The sequence below is a fragment of the Mustelus asterias genome, chromosome 6, assembly GCF_964213995.1.
Source record: "Mustelus asterias chromosome 6, sMusAst1.hap1.1, whole genome shotgun sequence".
NCBI classification, from domain to species: Eukaryota; Metazoa; Chordata; class Chondrichthyes; order Carcharhiniformes; family Triakidae; genus Mustelus; species Mustelus asterias.
In genome coordinates, this window is record NC_135806.1 from 76,767,563 (window position 1) to 76,791,357 (window position 23,795).

At 42.5% G+C, this 23,795-nt stretch overlaps 1 protein-coding gene across 3 annotated transcripts in view; it reads right to left on the reverse strand.

Moving 5' to 3' along the window:
- Positions 1-23,795, reverse strand: part of LOC144494944 (casein kinase I) — a 232,760-nt gene that overhangs the window by 153,932 nt on the left and 55,033 nt on the right. For all 3 annotated transcript variants that reach the window (XM_078214585.1, XM_078214584.1, XM_078214583.1), the window contains exons 3-4: positions 8,121-8,161; positions 5,072-5,141 (exon numbers count right to left, since the gene is read on the reverse strand). In XM_078214585.1, the coding sequence (XP_078070711.1) occupies positions 5,072-5,141; positions 8,121-8,161 (111 nt within the window). The remainder of the gene's footprint in view (positions 1-5,071; positions 5,142-8,120; positions 8,162-23,795) is intronic.

Consider the following 23,795-nt stretch of genomic DNA (forward strand, 5'->3'; position numbering starts at 1 on the left):
CCCTACCTGCAGAAGGGCTGTGGAATTTTTAAAAACGGATAGATAATTACACCTCGAGTATAATTGTGTGTGCACCAGCTCTTAAAATTTGTTTCAAAAACTTGTATTTTATAATAAATCATTGAGTTTATTGAAAAAAGTCTGGTTAAAATCTCTTTTATTCTGGGTCAAATGATACTGAAGGTAAATAATTGGCATTTTCTTGAATGAATTAAACTTTCAAACCAATGGTGCAATCTGTGGTGTAGTGGGGTTAATGAAGCTGCACACTCCTCCCATCCCAGTCATAACAAGAGCCTAATGATTGCTCAGTTTCGATTGCTAGATCTGCCATTTAACATGGTGGTCATGCTGCAATACATCATTGTGAAGAAAAGTAATCTTTTAGAAATAATTAACCCTAGGTGTCCAATCATAATTTAAAACCTAAGAAATACAATACAATTTTTCAAAACATTTCTCGTCTCACAAAAGGATGCTACAGCACTTCAGCTCCTCACCCAATCTTCAAGATAGTCTTTTCTGATGCACATATATTTTTGATATTCTTGAACAAATAATTTGCACTTGCATAAAGCACAGAAAACCGAACCAACACTGACTGAATAAGTATGTAATTAACCAGGAGAACAGCAATGTCAAATCATCCGAAATTCATTCATTTCATCTGATGTGCAATTGGATGAACCTGTTAACCACTCAGTAGCCGAGAGAGTTTCCAAAGAGACCAATTAGTTGCACCAGAGGCTGGGAGTGTCTTGTGTGTGGTTTGGACACCCAAGAATTGTGTCTGCCAGACTAAAATTGCGAGGGGGAGGCTCACTACTCGTCATTTGATTCTTAAGTGTTTGGGTTGTTTTTTCCTGGGGCCGTGTTAGGGGAAACTTGAAGAAAATTCCAAAAAACAGTCATTTATGGAATTTTACTGAAGTATTTTTTTGAAAATCTTTCTCTGACCCAGAAAAGAAATTCTATATTCGGGTGAATAAGGTACACGTCTTATTTTTACAGTTCCCCTTCAGTTTTTTTCCACCACAATTGGCTCATGACTTCAAGAGCTCTGAACCCAATTTCTGTTACAGCTCTGGTTCTCCAAAGTTAGCAGCTTGCTCTTTGCAATCGGCAGCTGCTTCCCATTACCATCAGAATTAGGCCAAGATTCATAGGTGAAATTCACCTGAAAAAATCTACTTCTGTTCACATGGTTAGCAATGCTGCTGCCCTCCACTTTCAGTTCATGCCCACGAAAAATCTATCTGCCAAATCTTTGGACCAGACTGAATCAGTTTTAAATAATACCAAAATACTGCCAAACCTGGAGATCTGAAATGAAAACAAAGTTCCAAAAGAAAAATTCAGCAGGCCTGGCAGTATATGTGGAGCAGAAACTGAGTTAACTTTGAGTCCGATAAGACTCTTGTTCAGAACTGTTTTACGCCTGGGATAATAAATGTGCTCTAAGAGCCTGGTCTAAAAACAGTGGTAAAATTTGAAGTTTTACAAAGCAGAGGTGTATTGCTACTGTGCTGACCGCCAAAGTTTCTAGAACTGTTATTAGTTACTTCCTATTTTCAGATGGTCTTTGCACTAATTGATAGTTACATATGGATCAGGCAGGAACTATGTTTAAAATACTGTCATCATGTTAATTACAATGGCATTGGAAATGCACAAAAAACATTTCTCTCTCTTCCTGGAACTCTACCCTCTTCTCTTCCAGTCCTCATTATGTTGCACTCTCCATATCTTCATTTGACTCTCTTATTGTCTTTGGTTTGTTTCCACACACTGTCATCTCTCTGTGTTCCCAACTTTTCTCCATTCTTTCTGCAAGTTTCTATACTTCAGCTCTCAGTTCTGTGTGTTGGTAGCTAAATCAGTAATGCCAAACCCAGCTCATAAGGTCATGAGACAAACTCTTAAAAATCAAGAGATTTGATATTTAAAAAATCATTAGATGCCATTTCTTCAAACATAAATCAGCATTTACAGGCAATTAGTTTATAAACTTAACCGATCAGCTCTCCACAAAAACTGCATCCGGAAAGGCTTCACAGAATATTCCTACTGGTTATGTCTTCACAATGAAGGATCTGCTCTCTCACCACAGTCACTGTTGACTAAAGAGCTACATCCTTCTCAGATTAAATCTGATCCACGTGTTCCAGCTTAATGCATTAATAGATCAAAAATACAGCTGAGTAACTATTATCACCTCCAAGTTGCAGTTCTTCAAAACATGATACTGGCTGTTAAGCTAATACAAATACATGAACAAAACAAAAGCATAAAGAGCTCCTGGCTCATCCACCCTGCCCCACACATGAAAATGCCTTCTCAATCACAATATATAGTCCAAGAAAAATGTAATTTTAATTTGCGGTTTCAATCATTATTTTCATTTTCAGCATCTTGAAATATATAATCTAACAAATGGGCATGGTCATGGAGAAAAATGGACAAATGGTCAACAATACAGTGATGTGGAGATGCTGGCGTTGGACTGGGGTAAACACAGTAAGAAGTTTAACAACACCAGGTTAAAGTCCAACAGGTTTATTTGGTAGCAAAAGCCATCAACAAGTGTGGCTTTTGCTACCAAATAAACCTGTTGGACTTTAACCTGGTGTTGTTAAACTTCTTACTGTGCTTACCAACAATACAGTTGCAGTTTCTTTTAATACCACTAGACCACTATTTGCAATTTACAGCACTCCTTATGCAGGGGCACATCTCAAATTGCTTTACATTGACAAGTGCAAAACAGTGACAGCTCAGCAGGAGGGGGAAGTTTAAAAACAAGAAGCAGTTGGGAAATTAAAGACACAATAGAGATGCTTTAAGGAGTTCTGTCGAAGCAGGGAAGATGCAAAGAACTAAATAGAAAGGCAGGATTGTACTGGCTAAATGAGGGCCCATCGTAGTGAAAAGCAGATATCAGTTTGGTGTTGAGAAAGGGGCATGGAAGAATGTGCAAATTAGTGGGAAAAATTAAGTCAATTCCCTGGAGTTTCTTTAGGGCTTGAGCACAGACAGAAAGCTTGGCTCCAGCTGTCCGTGACCAGCCTCACCCTCTGAGTATACCACTCTTTTCAAAGAAATGATTTGAGGACTGAGCACAATATCAAGAAGCTAATACTAACTTGGGGGCCTCGCAGGCAGCTCTCTGCAACCTGCTTGGAAAGGTTGATTGTTAGTATTGGAAAGCAAATTTCATTTCCTACTGTCTGTTGCCACACACACACACCAATCATCACTGTATAGGTACTGGTGCAATGCATTTCTAAATGAATTAAGGTGATGATTAAACTGGAATGACCTTTGCGTCATGTCAGTTCTCCACCAGAAGTTGGTTCTGACTCCAATAAATTACGTTAAGGGTGCTCATATTTAATTCATCCTATCCAACAAATGAAAACTCGGAAGGAGACAGTGCGCCCTTTCATTGGCCAAAAATACAATCCGAATTTGATCCATTTTGAAAGATCTTTCCGAAAAGGTTCGCTCAAGTCAATTCATTCCAAAAAGAATCATGGATATGTTATTAGTTTATGGAATTTTACTGAAGTATTTACTGAAACAAATCGGGTCACTGTCTGTGTGGAGTTTGCACATTCTCCTCGTGTCTGTGTGGGTTTCCTCCGGGTGCTCCGGTTTCCTCCCACAGTCCAAAGATGTGCGGGTTAGGTTGATTGGCCAGGTTAAAAATTGCCCCTTAGAGTCCTGAGATGCGTAGGTTAGTGGGATTAGCGGGTAAATATGTGGGGGTAGGGCCTGGGTGGGATTGTGGTCGGTGCAGACTCGATGGGCCGAATGGCCTCCTTCTGCACTGTAGGGTTTCTATGGATATATTGTTGAGCAAGTGCAAAAATTTTGAAATTGCAATAGTTTTTGAAAACCATCCTCGGATACAGGAACATAAACTACTGTGCACACCAATCGCTGCACGGCAAGACTTAACCAATTAACAATCAACCAGCAACCTTGTCCTGACCCAGCTCCCTGAGAACAGAAAAATCCCACCCAACATTTCACGGCGCTCTCGGGAAATCACAAGTGAGACCGAATCCCTGTAATCTTACCACTTGCAATCAACAAGCGAAAGCTGACATTTCAGCTGCTTGCAGATTGAACTTCCCTTACTGATTCACTCAAGTTGCAACTTCCTTTTAAAAAAGAATTAAATTCTAAGGAGCCCACACCATTGCATACCAAACTATACATTACACATACAGGGCCTACTATTTAAACCACCCACATTTCAAATCACGAAAACAGTGCTAACCAATTTCCATTACCATCACTGTCATTTACTAAATCAATCCTTACCGATTTTAAGCGCACCAAATATTTCAGATGGAGCTGATCTCCAATAACTAGTTTGCATTTAGTTAAGATGTATATACAAGCTGTGCAGCTGTTGCACCAACTATTTCTTTTATGATACAGTTCTTTAATTATGGTACAAGTTTGTTGTCTGCTATTCACACTATGCTTCAGTAGAGTTCAAGTTCCCCTGCTGCTGCTCATGCCTATATTGTTCTTATACAGGCAATCATTGGGAAAGAAGTTAATCATAGCAAATAAAACAAACAGATTAAATTAGATTATATATTCTTCATTACGAGTGACAAATAGTATAATGTAGAGGGTCTCTTTAGCCCACTTCCAAGGTTTAATTAGTGTCAGAACTTTCTGACTGTGTAAATTGTTCTATGTGCAGAGTGGACAAATGAAATTTATACCTGCACACCGACCTCAACCAAACTGTTACTTTATGTTTTCTCAACATGAACAATCATATCTGCAACATTTCACCAAATCAAACAAAATATTACACTTATCCAAAACAATTTAACATGTTCATCACTGGTCTTTGTAAAAACAAATGAATTGCAACTCTAGCTCGACTAAATTATTGCTCTTCAAGCATAATTCAGACTGGAACAAACTGTTAATTTTGCTTCTCATCAAATCACATTGTCGTCAAAAAATAAAACGTCAGAAGCTCTTCATGTACGTTCATCAACAAATTAGAAATATTGCGTTATGATCAGATGTTGACATTTACCTCCAGATCCCAGCTGTTTGTAGAACCTATATTCCAAGTGAAGTTGTGGTGCTCTGGACTTCATAGGTTCCTAAATATGAAAGAAAAAAAATTGTTTCAACAAGCTGGAAAGTAATCCCCAACAATATTTGCATTTATTTTGCACTTTGTTACCTCAATTAATTTCAGATCATTTCAAAACGAAATGCAGTGACTGAGTAAAATGTCCCAGTGCACTCTTACGGTCAAGGCATTATATAAATGAAAGGTGTTGTTTCAATACCTGCTGTTATGTTCAACAAAATAAACATTGTTTAAGCTTGCCAGCTATTCAATTCAAAACTAGTAGCACCATCATGGAAAGCAGGGGATTTTTTTCCTCATTTCTAGTTCCCACTTGCAGATACCAGGAAAGAAACTACAAAATTCAAGTTAACATACTGTTGCAAACATGCAGATAAGCATGAGGCATCTCAAGCAGAACAGTTAACTAATATTTATTGTACTTGTTCGTGGAGATGGCGGGGGGTGGGTCGGGGAGCAGACATTGAAGAGGGCTTTCAGGAGACAGTTTGCAGTTAACTAGAAAAGCCATGGGTTATCTTTACATTCCAGGTTGATGCTGAGTAGTGAATGAGCAGGACCTGTTTTCTGTGTGTTCCAGCCAGATCTGGCAGTGAACAACTAAACCAGTTGGAACAACTCAAAATAAAGTCCTCAGTCTAAAACAAGCAAAACAAGTGATCAAATGCATTTGATCTTTTAACTCAATGAAACAAATCCTTTAAAATTTGCTGCAACTAGGCAAGATAGATGTACATCAACCATGCAGTGTCAAGTTTACCAATTTATGTGTATCTGTAGTACCAAATGCTAAATGTAAACCATTAATTCTAACAGGCAATAAATAGTACAAGAAAAATTAATATCAATGTATGAGGACTTTAATTTAAGGTAGGGGAAATCTTGCCATTTAACACTTCAGTGAGTGATTCTGGAAAAAGCAAAGCAAAATTATATCTCCTACGCTGCAGGAAATACTAATTCTAAAGAAGATTTTGTATCCAGGCATCAACTGCTTGGCCCATCAAACAGCACACTGATATCCGGACTTGGGTAATTATTCAAATCAGGCCAATTGGGCAGACAGTGGTTTGGCATACCATTGTACTAGCCTGATCTTTACACACTGGCCTCAGTTGAGATGCTTGATATCAAAATGCATGAATCCCAGTGAAACTCCTTCTTGACTTCATCACTGACAATGAAACTTGCAAAGATTTACGGCTCCAATAGAATTACGACCTATCATGTCTGCACTGGCTGAAAAAAACAGTTTTCCAATCCAATGCCACCTTCCACAGGTCACAGCATCCCATGTACATATTCGTTTTTTTAAATGCACAAGGACGACTGCCGTTAACACCCTTTCAGGCAGTGACTTCCAGACCCCCACCATCCTCGGTGAAAATATTACTCTTCTCATCCTCTCCAGTCCTTCTACCAATTACCATAAAGCTATGCTGCCTTCTGCAAACAGACACAGGACTTTCTTATCCACTCTAACGAGGCACCTTCATTTTGTGCACCTCACTTAAATCTTGCTTCTTCCATTGTTCCAAAGAAAACATACAAAGCCTATCAAACCTGTCCTCAAAACCAAAATCCTCTATTCCTGGCAACATCCTCAACTCTCTTCTGTGGCCAACATGATCACATCCTTCCTATAATGCAGTGATCAGGACTAAACGCAAAATAGTTGTGGTACAACTCATATACAGTATGGGCATAACCTCTCTGCGCTTATACTCTAGGCCTCAGCCAGTAAAGGAAAGAATCCTGACCACCTGTCCCGTTACCCTTTGGGGATCTGCAGACACACATTTCTCGGTCCCTCCTTTCCTCGACATTTTTCAGAATCCCATTACTGTGTTTACCCTCCCAAATTGCATTACTTCATACTTCTCAGAATTGAATTCAGTTGTCATTTTGCTGTCCACCTGACCTGTTGACTGGTATCTCACTGCAGTCTACAACTTTCTTCCGCATGGTCAACCACAACCAGTTTTCATAAAATATAAAAACTTAATAAAGACCCCTACATTTTAAGTCCAAATCATTGATGTATACCATGAACATTGTGTGCTTAAGCTCTCTTGGAGCCGCACAGTAATTGACCCTCAAGTCACAAAAATACCCATGGACCATTACCCACTGAGCTAATTTTGGATCTAACTTGCCACTTTCTTGGATTTCGTGAGCTTTTAATTTTCTGACCAATCTGCCATGTAGGGCCTTGTCAAATAGCCTCTCTAAAATCCACGGAGACCACATCCAACATGTTACCCAAACCTTCCTCGCTACCTCCTCAAACAACTAAATCACGGTACTCAGACGCTACCTTTCCTTTAACAAATCCATGCTGACTGTCCTTGATAATCCGTACCCCTCTAAAAGTCAATTTGCACTGTCTTGCAGAATTTTCCCAATAACTTGCCAACCAATGAGGTTAGGTTGACAGGCCTGTAATTACTTGAGCCATCCCTGGCCTCTTTTTCTTCAAACTAATGCTGCAATGTTCTTAAGCCACATCTTGCTTCACCACATTCAAATTACCTTTTTGGTCACTAATGGATCCCACTCTGTCCTTAAATATCCTCTGCCTTTATGCATTTATAAAACACCACCACAGTGGCTGCCAACAGTTTAGAGATGCAATTCTATTGTCATTTTGCACAGGGACTGTGTCAGGAAACCAAGCTTTGAGTATGGGGGCAAAAAAAACTACTTAATCTTGAAGCGACTGCCACAACCACATAAATGCTTCCCTTAAAATAATTCAGGAAAAAAACTTTTAAAGCAAAATCCCTGAGGGTTTCACTGCAACTTTATCGAGACATCTTTTGAATGCTGTAAACTAAAATGTTAACTATTTGCCTTTTAAACATAACCATCACAAGTACACGTGCAACTTGCACATTACTAAAAAGAAATCCAACGGTCAATTAGGAATTACTAAGGATCCAGTCACAACAGCAGTTATAGACAGTAATAATTGTTACTGACTTACCAGTTTAATTGCCACATACTCATTTGTGTATAAGTTTTTACCTTGAAGAAAAAAAAAGAAAACAATTAGATTCCTTTAAGATTTTGCAGGTTTGTCGACAGTGCAGTAATTTGAGTACAATTATTTTGCCAATCGAAGCCATTACATACATTAATGTCGCTACTAAACAACTACAACCATTTTAAAAGGATACCAACAAGATAATTCCAAATTAGAGAACTAAACATTGTGTAATTTATTGCTAGAAAATACAATAAGTTGTGTGAATGGGTTCTGCAAAGTTGTTTAGCCAGCAGAGTGACACAGAAAACATGGAGGGGTGATTCCAGAGCCTAGAGTAAAACCAGACGTAAAACTAAACTTTAACCTCCCTTCAGGTACATCCGCACAAGAGAAAGAAACGGCATCATAAACATTTCCAGCATAATTTCCTTGCAAGAGTGATGAGAAAAAAATAGGAAGCAGGCTCCCCAGTCAACAAGGAGCAACACTGGGGGAAAGAAACAGAGACAATGACAGACGGGAAATAAATATTAACAATTGTTAGAGCAAAGGGCAGCCATTTGGCCCATCGTGTCTGCACCAGCTCTCTGAAATGAGAAATTTTAGTGTCTGGAAAGAAAAACCTGCAAGGCTATGAAGAAAAGGTAGGGAAGTGGGACTAGCTGAATCACCCCTGGAGACCCCACAAATAGCTTCCTTCTGTGCTGTTACCTCTCATCACTCTGTGAGCAAGTCCAAGAGAGACTGTGTAAAAGGAAGAGCAAGCAAAAAAGACCCCCCACCCCCTGAGACAGTAATTTTCATTTAGGCGACATCCTTCATGTAAAACCAAGCATTTCATGGATGGAGGGGGGAAAACATACCAAAGGAAGAAACCAAAATCTTGGGGTGAAAAAAGTTGTGCAGCCAGCTTAAAAGGAACAGAGATGGAGGGCAGGTCTGTTTGTTGGGATGGTGTTGGGGATGGAAGGGATGCGTGACAACACAGGCTCAAGAGAGCTGCACTCAGGGCAACCGACAGTGGAGCAAAGGGAGGAGAGATACACAAATGAGTGGGGTGGGGGCAAAAGAGAGTGGGACACAGAATGGACACACCAGGGAGTGGGTGAACCAGGGAGTGGGCACACCAGAGACTCCTACAATCATCTGTTGTGTCAATCTGTGACTCACCAAAGTCCCATCTCCCTATGACCCAGGCTCAGTGACGTACATTAGCTCTCTGTAAAGCAATGCCTCAATAATAGAACTTTTTGTAATCAAATGGTTGATGGAAACCTCAAATAAAAACAGAATACATTGGGAATACTCAGCACGTCAGGCAGCAACTGTAGAGAGAAACAGTTAACATGTCAGGTCCATGACCTGGAATCAGAACAGGGGGAGACGTGATAGGTTTTCAGCAAGGGGTTGAATGGAACAAGGACATAAGGAATGGTGAAAGACAGGAGAGTGAATGACAAGAACAGTTAGTCTTCGATGGACAAAGACAATGGCAATGGGGCAATAAAAGAAACAAAGAACAAAATGATGTGCCTAGAACTGGTGTGCTGACGGAAAACATTAAAGAAAAAGCATCCAGAAGGCTGTCAAGTGCCTAACCAAAGGCTGAAGTGCTGTTTCTCGAGTTTCTCTTGAACAGAATAGTCGGCCAAGGACAGAGATGGTCAGCTTGACAGCAAGATGGAGAATTAAAATGACAGGCCACCAGGGGCTCAGGAGCATGCTTGGAGACTGAAAGAGCTCTTCCATAAAGTAGTCACAGCAATCTGAGTTTGATCTCCCCAGTGTAAAGGAGACCACCTTGTGAGGAGTGGATGCAGTAGCCTAGATTAGACATGCATGTAAATCGCTGCTCCATCAAGAGCGAGTGTTTGAGCCTTCGACAGCGAGAGGAGAGGAGGCAAAAGGGCAGGTGTTCGTTCTCCTGTGTTTGCATGGAAGGAAGACAGAGTGTTGGGGTTGACTGAGGTTTGAACCAGGATATGACAGAGTGAGTAGTCTATTTGGAATGCTGAAGGTGGCCATGACTTCAGTGGCCAAGGTCCGAAGTTCTGGAATTTCTTCACTAAACGTCCATAATCATAGAATCCCTGCAGTGCAGAAGGAGGTCATTCGGCTCATCCAGTCTGCACCGACCACAATCCCACCCAGGCCCTATCCCCATAACCCTATCCATCTACCCTACTAACCCCCTGACACTAAGGGGCGATTTAGAATAAAAGCAAATTACTGTGAATGCTGGAATCTGAAACCAAAAGAAAAAATGCTGGAAAATCTCACGAGGTCTGGCAGCATCTGTAAGGAGAGAAAAGAACTGACGTTTCGAGTCCAGATGACCCTTCGTCAAAGCTATAAAAGGCATAGAAAGTGGGAGATATTTATACTGCAGAGTGAACGAATGAAAGATGAGTCATAGCCACAGAAACCAGTTAATAGCTGTCCACAGAGAGAATAAAGGGTGTGAATGGCCAAATGGCAGAGAAGCTAAAATGAAGATGTTTGTTGAATTCGATGTTGAGACCGGAAGGCTGTAAAGTGACTAGCCGGAAGATGAGATGCTGTTCCTCCAGTTTGCATTGAGCTTCACTGGAACATTGCAGCAAGCCAAGGACAGACACGCGTGTAAAAATGGCAAGCAACCGGAAGGTCAGGGTCCTGATTGCACACAGACCGAAGGTGCTCAGCAAAGTGATCACCTAGTCCAAGCTTGGTCTCTCCGATATAGAGGAGACCACATTGGGAGCAGTGAATGCAATAGACCAAATTGAAAGAGGTGCAAGTGAAACACTGCTTAACCTGGCATGAATGTTTTGGACCTTGGATGGTGAGCACAGAAGAGGTAAAGGACAGGTGTTACACCTTCTGCAATTGCATGGGAAGGTGCCATGAGTGGCGGGACAGGTGTTGGGTATTGTGGAGGAATGGACTAGGTTATCCCAAAGGGAACAGTCTCTGCGGAATGCTGACAGAGGGAACGAAGGGAAGATGTGTTTGGTGGTATCATCATGCTGGAGTTGGCAAAAATGCTTTGCATGCAGAGGCGAGTGGGGTGAAATGAGAGAACAGGGGGGACTCTATCCTTGTTCTGTGAGGGAGGGGAGGGGATAAGGGTCGTGGCGCAGGAGATGGACTGCACGCTGTTGAGGGCCCTGTCGACAACTGTAAATGGGAATCCACGGTTGAGGAAAAAAGGAACACATGTTAGAAGCACCACTTTGGAAAGGGGCATCATCAGAACAAACGCGATGGAGGTGTAGGAGCTAAGAGAAAGGGATGGAGTCCTTACAGGATGTAGGGTGCGATAAGCTGTAGGAGTCACTGGGCTTGTAGTGGATATTGGTCGATAGTCTGTTGCTGGAAATGGAGACAGAAAGGTCAAGGAAGGGAAGTATCCGAGATGGACCAGGTGAAGGTGATGGAGGGGTGGAAACTGGAAGCGAAGTTGATGAATTTTGCGAGGTCTGGACGAGAGCATGAAGCAGCACCAAAATAGTCATTGATGGACCGGTAAAAGGAGTTGTGGGAGGGGACCGAGATAGGCCTGGAACAAGGAATGTTCCACATAGCCCATAAAAAGACAATCGTAGCTCGGACCCATGCGGATCCGCTCTCCTTCTGAACTTTCCGCCCTTTGCTCCCTCAGGTCCAACCCTGACATTGTCATCAAACCTGCCGACAAAGGGAATGGTGTTGTCGTCTGGCATACTGACCTCTAGCTCGGAGAGGCTGAGAGCCAACTCTCAGATACTTCCTTCTACCTCCCCCTGGACCATGACCACACCACTGAACATCAAGCCATTATCTCCAACACTGTCACCGACCTCATTTCCTCCAAATGCCTTCCCCCCCCACAGCTTCCAACCTCATAGCCTCCCAACCCCGGAGAGCCCGCTTCTACCTATTTGCCAAAATCCACAAAAAGGACTGTCTTGGTAGGCCCATTGTGACAGCATGCTCCTGCCCCACTGAACGTATTTCCTCTTATCTTGACTCTATCCTCACTCCCCTTCTCCATTCCCTCCCCACCTACATCCGGAATTCCTCTGATGCCCTGCGTCATATTGACAGCTTCCGAGTCACCATGGATGTGCAATCTCTCTACACTTCCATCCCACACCAGGACGGCCTGAGCACTCTTTGCTTCTTTCTTGAAAAGAGGCCGAAACAATTCCCGTCCACCACCACACTCCTCCGCCTGGCTGAACTCGTTCTCTCTCTCTCAACAACTTCTCCTTTAACCCATCCCACTTTCTCCAAATCAAAGGAGTAGCAATGGATACCCCAGCATGGGTCATAGCTACGCTTGTCTTTTTATGGGGTATGTGGAACATTCCTTGTTCCAACTGTGGGAGGAAACTGGAGCACCCGGAGGAAACCCATGCAGACACGGGGAGAATGTGCAAACTCCACACAGATAGTGACCCAAGCCTGGAATCAAAACTGGGTTCCTGACGCTGTGAGGCAGCAGTGCTAACCACTGCTCTTTTCTTTAAGATGTACTTTCTTTTCAGGGATGCTGTCATACCTGCTGAGATTTTCCAGCATTTCCTGTTTTTGACCCACCTTTTGTGGATTGGTGTCAAATAGTGCTTAATAATACTCCTGAGAAGCACCTCATTTCCCACAACGTTAAAATTAAAAGTTCTGACAACATGCAGAGGTAACACTTCACATGGAATGCTTTTCAGCTGGCAACACTGCAGCTGTGGGTGAGCTATAAAGAGCCTCCATGTCAAACAGGTAGACTGTGCATCATAGCCATCACCTCTCTGTCCAACTCCATTGTCATTAACCAAAGACTTCGGAGCACAAACCAAGTACAGGTGTTGTTCAAAATTAACTTGAACTTCTAAATATTTCACATACATTGGTTTCATTTTATTCAGATGTACAATCACTATTTATTGAGACTAGTTTAGTCAGAGAGTTAAGTGCACTGAGATGCACAGAGTTGACATGCATTGATGGTTACAGGAGAGTTGGGGACATTTCTCTTTATTGTGGAAGAAACAGTGTGTTTTTTCGCTCACTCTTCATTGAATGTTCATGTCAGTCGCCAATGCTGAACTTGTCAGCTCAGCCCTTCGACACATTTTAAAACATATTTTCCAAGAGCACCTTGAGTCAGGATAAATTAAATCTTGTAGTTTGACTCAAAGCCCTCTAAGGACTCTGCCAACACCTTGAAATGCACCCACATTCGAACATGACTGACTCCTCCCTTTATGCCCTTCATTTTCTTACCCGTCCTCCCATCCCACCCAGGACACCCTTCCCACTTCAGTCCTCCATGCCCCTGACTGCATCTCACACACCACTTACCACCCCCAATTCCTGACTCCCTGGCAGGTTCTCAGCCTCCATGCAAGTTGTCGTTCTCCTTTGTGTTAAATGAGAAAAAACACTGATCTAACACAATTGCACAAAGCCGTCTGTGGCACATCACCAAACGAACGTGGACAAGGTGTCCCTGGCTTTACCCTGAAAGTAGGATGCAATTACAAAACGTTTTAAGCTATTGAGTATTCAAGACATGCAAATGTGTTACAAGTATGAACCAGCCACAAGCCAGCATAAGGCTTGATACACCACAGACCTCATCTCTACGTCTCAACCCACTGTCGCACTCCATCCATTTAAGTCACTCCATTTGCCTCGTTTATCCCTCTCGCTGGCTTTATAAAATTCCACCCTCCTCCATACAACAGAATAAGATTGGCTGGACAAAGTATGGTAAAGATGAGAGAAATAAAATAACTGAAATGTTGCTATCACAATGCATTAATTGTGGGAAATAAAGTGGGAGCTTTTACAGGAGAATCTAAAATTAATAGTAATAACAAACTAAACTGGACAACAATGGCAAAATAAATATAATCTATGCCAATAAGAGATATAAAAAGGTATGAAGGGTGGTGGTAATTTTGCTGCAGAGAGCACTTATGTTAACAAGGGTACACAGTCAACATGGGTGGGAGGGATGGAACAACGGGGCCCCTCGCAGTGAGACAGCGGTCCTGCGGGAAGGAGAACGAAGGACTACAGGAGCATGTGCATTTGAACGTCTTAGGCCCATACAATGGAGCCTGGTCTCCAACCATCTTGGATCCCCATGCCACTGGACCAAGGCTTTACTCCTTCAAGCCTGTCTGGCAGCTGATATACAAGGGCAATCCCACATGAAAAACACAGGCATCTTCCACCCCTCAAAACGAAGTATGGAGCTGATAAGCCGCAAGCCAAGGTTTCTCTCAACCCAACTCAAGAATAAGAAAGCAGCTCGACAGACGACTGAAGACGGAGATCCAGTAAAAAACCCACGACCTAAAGAACAGATGGTGGGTGGAGAAAGCGCAAGAGATCCAGCAGCTAGCTGACAACCATAATGCACAATCTTTCTTCAGCGCAGTCAAGACCACCTACGGCCCAAGTACTGAAAGGCCCACCCCACTGTTGGCCAAGAACAGAGGGGGAGTCAGCACCACTGGAAGGGATGTTTTGAAGATCTCCTTAACAAAGAAAGAGACTGTCTTTAGCACGTGTCCTTGACTCTATCCACAGTTACCTGAAAGCATCTCAGCACAAGCCCAAACCAGCACAAGGTAGAAAAGCCATCCAACAGCTAAAGAACAACAAGGCATCAGGAGCAGATGGAATCCACGACTACACAGCACTAAAACATGGCAAATATTTGCACCAATAAAGTTTTTAAACTTTAAAACTTTAAACTTTTTATTGGTGCGAATACATGTCTCTTCTCTGGAAGGAAAGCATACCAGGAGATTTCAGAGATGCCCTAATTGTGACCATCTTCAAGGGATGTGATAAGTCTAACTGCAGTTAAAACAGAGCAATTTCCCAGCTGTTGGCCACAAGTTATTGCAAGAGTCCTCCTTAATCACCTTCTCCCTGTGGCTGAAAAGCTCCTTCAGTCACAACATGGATTTCACCCACTAAGCGTCATAACAGACATAATCTTCATTGCGTGGCAACTACAAGAAAAATGCAGGGAACAGCATCAACCCTTCTATATGGTCACCTTTGACCTCAAAAAGGCCTTCAACAGTGCAGGATTATGAAGCGTCTGTTACAGCTGCCCCCCAAAATTTGTCACACTCTCTGCCTGCTCCATATGCAAAGCTTTTCTCAGCAATGGATCCACCACAGACCTAATTCACATTCAGACTGGTGTCAAAGAAAGGTTGTGTCGTCTATATGGATTTCAGTAAGGCATTTGACAAAGTCCCACATGGCAGGTTGGTTAAGAAGGTTAAGGCTCATGGGATACAAGGAGAAGTGGCTAGATGGGTGGAGAACTGGCTTGGCCATAGGAGACAGAGGGTAGTGGTCGAAGGGTCTTTTTCCGGCTGGAGGTCTGTGACCAGTGGTGTTCCGCAGGGCTCTGTACTGGGACCTCTGCTATTTGTGATATATATAAATGATTTGGAAGAAGGTGTAACTGGTGTAATCAGCAAGTTTGCGGATGACACGAAGATGGCTGGACTTGCGGATAGCGAAGAGCATTGTCGGGCAATACAGCAGGATATAGATAGGCTGGAAAATTGGGCGGAGAGGTGGCAGATGGAGTTTAATCCGGATAAATGCCAAGTGATGCATTTTGGAAGAAATAATGTAGGGAGGAGTTATACAATAAATGGCAGAGTCATCAGGAGTATAGAAACACAGAGGGACCTAGGTGTGCAAGTCCACAAATCCTTGAAGGTGGCAACACAGGTGGAGAAGGTGGTGAAGAAGGCATATGGTATGCTTGCCTTTATAGGATGGGGTATAGAGTATAAAAGCTGGAGTCTGATGATGAAGCTGTATAGAACGCTGGTTAGGCCACATTTGGAGTACTGCGTCCAGTTCTGGTCGCCGCACTACCAGAAGGACGTGGAGGCATTGGAGAGAGTGCAGAGAAGGTTTACCAGGATGTTGCCTGGTATGGAGGGTCTTAGCTATGAGGAGAGATTGGGTAGACTGGGGTTGTTCTCCTTGGAAAGACGGAGAATGAGGGGAGATCTAATAGAGGTATACAAGATTATGAAGGGTATAGATAGGGTGAACAGTGGGAAGCTTTTTCCCAGGTCGGAGGTGACGATCACGAGGGGTCACGGGCTCAAGCTGAGAGGGGCGAAGTATAACTCAGGCATCAGAGGGACGTTTTTTACACAGAGGGTGGTGGGGGCCTGGAATGCGCTGCCAAGTAGGGTGGTGGAGGCAGGCACGCTGACATCGTTTAAGACTTACCTGGATAGTCACATGGGCAGCCTGGGAATGGAGGGATACAAACGATTGGTCTAGTTGGACCAAGGAGCGGCACAGGCTTGCAGGGCCGAAGGGCCTGTTTCCTGTGCTGTACTGTTCTTTGTTCTTTGTCACCACACTGACTATTCTCAACTTCCATGCTGCAATGCTCCTTCTCGCCCTCTGAGCCCCCTGTTGGAATGGAGCTAAACGACAGAAAAAACGGAATCTGTTCAACCTCTGCTGACTGCAAGCCAGATCCAAGGTCATCTCATTCTCAGAGTACAGCATGCAGATGATGCTTGCACACTCAGAGGCCAGGCTCCAAGCCATCACCAATATCTTCACCAAGTGTATGGGCCTTACACGAAACATTCATATGACAGAGGCCCTCCCCCTGGCCCCCATAACTCAATAAGAAGTTTAGCAACACCAGGTTAAAGTGCAACAGGTTTATTTGGTAGCAAAAGCCACAAGCTTTCGGAGCCTTAAGCTCCTTCTTCAGGTGAGTGGGAATTCTGTTCACAAACAGGGCATATAAAGACACAGACTCAATTTACTGAATAATGGTTGGAACGCGAATACTTCCAGCTAATCAAGTCTTTAAGATACAAACAATGCGAGTGGAGAGAGCATTAAGACAGGTTAAAGAGATGTGTATTGTCTCCAGGTAGGACAGCCAGTGAGACTCTGCAAGTCCAGGCAAGCTGTGGGGATTACAGATAGTGTGACATGAAATCCCCACAGCTTGCCTGGACTTGCAGAGTCTCACTGGCTGTCCTGTCTGGAAACAATACACATCTCTTTAACCTGTCTTAATGCTCTCTCCACTCGCATTGTTTGTACCTTTAAGACTTGATTAGCTGTAAGTATTCGCATTCCAACCATTATTCTGTAACTTGAGTGTGTGTCTTTATATGCCCTGTTTGTGAACAGAATTCCCACTCACCTGAAGGAGCTTAAGGCACCAAAAGCTAGTGGCTTTTGCTACCAAATAAACCCGCTGGACTTTAACCTGGTGTTGTTAAACTTCTTACTGTGTTTACCCCAGTCCAACGCCGGCATCTCCACATCATGACCCCCATAACACAACACAGCAATGCACCCCCTCCCCACCCAATTAATCAAAATCCATGCTGAGACTTTGGATAATGTGGAGCACTTCTATTATCTTGGGAGTTGACTGTCAACAAAGACAGACATTGATAAAGAAGTTGAGCACTGCCTTCAGTGTGCCAGTGTAGCCTTTGGTTGCCTGAGGAAGAGTCTGTTTGACGATCAGGACCTATGAGCAGGCACCAAGCTCATGGTCTGGAATAATAGTGATACCCGCACTGTAATGTGGCTCAGAGACATTGTGCACAAGGCACCTCTAAACTCACGAGAAGTGTCGCGAATGCTGCCTCTGCCAGATCCTGCAACCATTGGCAGGATAGGTGACCCAATGTCAGTGTTCTCGCTTAGGTCAACGTCAAAGAATTGACCACACTCATCAGCTCTGCTGGGCATGCCATATCATCCTCACACATGGATTCTACCTGGTAGGGCGTTGGGGAGAGTTACAGAACAAAGAGATCGAGGGATACATGTTTATAGCTCCTTGAAAGTGGAGTCACATGTGGGCAGAATGGTGAAGAAGGCATTCGGCATGTGTGGTTTCATCGGTCAGAACATTGAATACAAGAGTTGGCATATCTTGTTGAAGTTGTACAAGACATTGGAACGGCCACACTTGGAATACTGTGTGCAATTCTGGTCACCCTATTATAAAAAGGATATTATTAAACTAGAAAGAGTGCAGAAAAGATTTACTAGGATGCTACTGGGACTTGATGGTTTGAGTCATAAGGAGAGGCTGGATAGACTGGGACTTTTTTTTCTGGAGCGTAGGAGGCTGAGGGGTGATCTTATAGAGGTCTATAAAATAATGAGGGGCATAGATCAGCTAGATAGTCAATATCTTATCCCAAAGGTAGGGGAGTCTAAAACTAGAGGGCATAGGTTTAAGGTCAGAGGAGAGAGATACAATAGTGTCCAGAGGGGCAATTCTTTCACACAGAGGGTGGAGTGTGTCTGGAACAAGCTGCCAGAGGTAGTAGTAGTAGTCTGGCACAATTTTGTCTTTTAAAAAGCATTTACATAGTTACATGGGTATGATGGGTATATGGGCCAAATGCGGCAATTGGGATTAGCTTAGGGGTTTTTTTTTAAAAAAAGGGCGGCATGGACAAGTTGGGTCAAAGGGCCTGTTTCCATGCTGTAAACCTCTATGACTATGACCTGATACGGTCTCTTACGCTATTCAAAGCTTTGACATCGCAAGCGAGCAGCAGGAGGGCAGAAGAAATGTTTCAAGGCCACCCTCAAAGCCTCCTCAAAGAGGAACATCCCTACCGACACCTCGGAATCCCTGGCGCAAGACCACCTTGTAAAGAGCTGAACACCCAAGGTTTCCCCACCAGGAGCAAGCTGAAGCCAAGGGTCAACAGCAAAAGGAGTGCTAGACAAGCCAGATACCCCACCGACCCACTCCTCCAACCACTGTCTGCCCCTCCTGTGACGAAATGTAGGTCACACATTGGGTTCCTCAGTCACCTCCGAACTCATTTTTAGGGCGGAAGAAAGTCATCTTCAAAGTGACTGCCTAAGCAGTAGCAAATCATACAATAGTCAAGATATTGTTGGCTTTGGTTACGAATAGATAGATGCATTTAATGTTGCTAAGTATCTTGGCAGCAGTGGCCACAATGCAAGTTTTAAGGTTCAACTAGAAAGGAAAACACAGTCAGTACAAAAACAAGAGCACTAGACTGGATTGGGGAAGATTTAAGAGTGATGAGGAAGCAAGCTGTACAAGTCAACTTAAAAGGAGAAATTGGTAAACAGGATGCACGGTGACACAGTGGTGCCTCACAGCACTTCTGCATGTTCTCCCAGTGTCTGCGTGGGTTTCCTCTGGATCCTCTGGTTTCCTCCCATAGTCCGAAAGACGTGGTTAGATGCCATGGCCATGCTAAATTCTCCCTCAGTGTACCCGAACAGGTGCTGGAGTGTGGCGACCAGGAGATTTTCACAGTAACTTTATTGCCATGTTAATGTAAGCCTACTGGTGACACTAATAAACAAATTTTTAAAACTTTTTTAAAAAAAGGACAGTCAAACAGCAAATGGCACTTTTTTCTAAACAAAAAAAAAGGTTGCAAATAGACAGAATAAATATATTTCATCAAAAATACTGAATTTCAGGGTGAGATGATGTTTTGGATAATGAAAGCACTTGAAAAGTAAAAATTGAATAATTAACAAGTAAAACATGAAAATAAGAGATGAAGAGCTGGATTAGCCACGTATGAAGGAAGAAACTTCAAAAACATTAAAAGACACAGCAAAATATTTTACAAAAATGTCAATAAGAAAATTGTTTGAAGTAAACTGGGGCCCATCATGAGAAAAATGGTTCAATTTGCCATATCGTGATCAAAAAATGGTGACAGCAATTAAATAACTACTTCATGTCAGTCTTTACTGAAGAGTATCAAGGAGGTGATGAGCCCAAAAGTAGCTCAAATCGAGGCGAGCAATGTTATGGCAAACAAAAGGAAAATTTTGGACATGTTCATTAGGTCAAAGAGCAAGTACCCAATGAATTATGTCTTCAGATCCATAGAACATAGAACATTACAGCGCAGTACAGGCCCTTCGGCCCTCAATGTTGCGCCGACCAGTGAAACCAATCTAAAGCCCATCGAACCTACACTATTCCAATACCATCCATATTTCTATCCAATGACCATTTAAATGCTCTTAATGTTGGCGAGTCCACTACTGTTGCAGGCAGCGCATTCCACGCCCTTACTACTCTCTGAGTAAAGAACCTACCTCTGACATCTGTCCTATATCTATCATCCCTCAATTTAAAGCTATGTCGCCTCGTGCTAGCCATTACCATCCGAGGAAAAAGGCTCTCACTATCCACTCTATCTAATCCTCTGATCATCTTGTATGCCTCTATTAAGTCACCTCTTAACCTTCTTCTCTCTAACGAAAACAACCTCAAGTCCCTCAGCCTTTCCTCATAAGACCTTCCCACCATACCAGGCAACATCCTGGTAAATCTCCTCTGCACCCTTTCCAATGCATCCACATCCTTCCTATAATGCAGTGACCAGAACTGTACACAATACTCCAAATGCGGCCGCACCAGAGTTTTGTACAGCTGCAACATGACCTCCCGGCTCCGAAACTCAATCCCTCTGCCAATAAAAGCTAATACACCGTATGCCTTCTTAACAACCCTATCAACCTGGATGCCAACTTTCAGGGATCTATGCACATGGATACCCAGATCCCTCTGTTCATCCACACTACCAAGTATCTTACCATTAGCCCAGTACTCTGTAATCCTGTTACTCCTTCCAAAGGGAATCACCTCACACTTTTCCGCATTGAACTCCATTTGCCACCTCTCAGCCCAGCACTGCAGCTTATCTATGTCCCTCTGTAACCTGCAACAACCTTCCGCACTATCCACAACTCCACCGACTTGAGTGTCATCCGCAAATTTACTAACCCATCCTTCTACGCCCTCATCCAGGTCATTTATAAAAATGACAAACAGCAGTGGCCCCAAAACAGATCCTTGCGGTACACCACTAGTAACTGAACTCCAGGATGAACATTTCCCATCAACCACCACCCTCTGTCTTCTTACAGCTAGCCAATTCCTGATCCAAACCGCTAAATCACCCTCAATCCCTTGCCTCCGTATCTTCTGCAATCCAGAGGTTGATAAGAAATAAAATTGCTGAGGCCCAAGAAATTCTGACTTGGGATATTTAAGCTCATTAAAAATGCTATGCAAGTGCAAGTTTTTGTCGTTCTAATGAGTATGGGTTATGGGTTATGAAAATCTGTTGGACTTTAACCTGGTGTTGTGAGACTTCTTACTATGGGTTGTGTGCCAGAGGGTCACATTGCAAGCACTTTCACAAATGAAGACCACTCTAATCCGAGTAATTAGAGGCCAATTAGTTTAGCATCTATCTGAAGAGGTACTTTACTGTCTTTAAATCAGGATGAGATTAACATCTGGATAGAAAAATTAGATTGATATAAACAGCATAAATTTCAAAACAACGGTCACATTTAGAACAAAGAACAATACAGCACAGGAACAGGCTCTTTGGCCCACCAAGTCTGTGCTGACACACATGCCTCTCTAATCTAATATTTTCTTGTCTCTATGTGGTCCATATCCCTCTATTCCCTGCCTATTCATGTATCTATCCAGATGTCTCTTGAACATCGTTATAGAATCTGCTTCCACCACCTCCTCCAGCAGCATGTCCCAGGCATTCACCACCCTGTGTGACAAACCTAAATTATTTTGGCACGAACATCGGTCGGGAAAATACAGTTGATGCAATAAACATGGACTTCAGGACAGTCTTAGGCAAGGTCACACATGGAAGGTTCAGGAAGTGGTACGGAATTAATAGGAGAAATGCAAAGTGCATTAAAGTTTTGTTTTAGGGGAGATGACGATGACGATTAGGACTTTTCCGAGAGTAGCTGAAAGTAGGTGGTAGCGTCCCATAAAATTCACACCTGGAGGCATTACAGTTCATTGCACATATTCAAATCACTGATACAAGCAAGACTAGAGGGAATGATGTCAATATTTACAGACAATAAAATTGAAGGTATTGCTAAATCTTCAGCAGATCAAATAAAACCGCAAAGAAGGACTGATCAGCCTTTGCCGCTCATTTCCCTGGTTAAGTTGAAAAAGGATATCAGGCAATACATTCTGGTTTAAAAAAAACTACACTAATTATATGCTAACACACTTGCTCTGAAACAGCAAATAGATTTTGAGATCCAGGTTCACAGAACATTGAAGGTAGAAATTCAGGTTTTGTTTCTCAACTTGACATTTTGTCATAATAAATTTAGAATATAAAAGTCAAGACGTAAAGATGAGCCAATTTAAAAGGCTTAACAAGACCCCAGTTAGACTTCTGTGCACAACACTGGGCTCCATATATTAGAAAAAAGAGGTTTTAGAAAGGGTACCATGTAGATTTGAGGATTTCAGGATGCTGCCTGGTGCGAAGAAATACTTGCACAAAAGTTAAGTGAAAAATTAGGGTCTCACATTGCTGGGGGGGTGGGAGAGGGAGCAACGTAAGAACACAGATTTTGGGGCAATGCAAGGGAAATGTTTAAAATTATGAAGGGATGAAACTGGCTAGCACAGGCACGGTGGGCCAAATGGCCTCCTTCAGTACTGTAAGATTTTGGCTTCCAAGCAGATTGTACACAACAGTTGAGGGATCAAGGACAGATTCAAGGGTAAATGCAAGTGATTTAGATCAGAAAACAAGAGCCAACTTCTTTAGAGAATTGAGAAGCTTCCCTTACAGAAAATTAAATGGAAGATTTAAGCTTTTTAAAAAATCATCAGCTCAAATTTGAAGCAATTTTGAGTTTTAAAACTGCTCCTTTCATACTACCTCCTGTATTAAGCAGTCACAATTCATCCCACTGCAATGGATTAGAAAGTAAAGTGGTCACTGACTGTGGAATGCATCCAATAAAAAGCATTTATATAGTGTTGACATTCTGCTTATTTTACTAAAAGTATTAATCTATATTCAGCCCCACTGTCGCTCTTGAGCTGACAGATGAGAATTTAGCATCGGTATAAATATACAACATAAACAACAAAATCACTCATACTGAAACCAATATGCTTCTTCCATGTTGTATAATATATTCCTTGTGCAATGCTTTTAATTCATCATCTTAAATTACTGCCACCCACTTCCACCTCCGGCAACCGTCTTTTCATTTCTGGCATTTTACTCATGTTGCATTGTTCAAAATGCTCTCTCCACATTTGGAAAGCCACAATTTGTCAATCTGTAACTGGGATGTTGGGTCTCTCGCACTTCCCCTCTGTTCAGATATTGCAGTGGTGTAAAAAAAACTCCACATGCCCACTCTTACATGTTACTAAAAGCATCATAACATGTTGCTCTGACGAAGGGTCATCTGGACTTGAAACGTTGGCTCTATTCTCTCCCCACAGATGCTGTCAGGCCTGCTGAGATTTTCCAGCATTTTCTGTTTTTGTTGTGATCTATCCTTTGCTACATTAAGAGCGAAAAAGAAATCTTGACGTCACCATTAACTTTTACATGATTTTAAAGATCTTTCAATCCCGAGTCACTGTTGGCATTTCAATTAAATAATTTGAAACACTCCGATAATAATCATTCTGTTTGTCAGTACATGTACAGGATAAGTACCATTACTGCTGTGTACTTCTTACAGAATTACTCCTTGGCATGAATCAACATTTTGCTGCTTTCATTTTTAATTGGCCTCTGGTGGTCTAAATCCAGAGTCAATTTGCCTGAT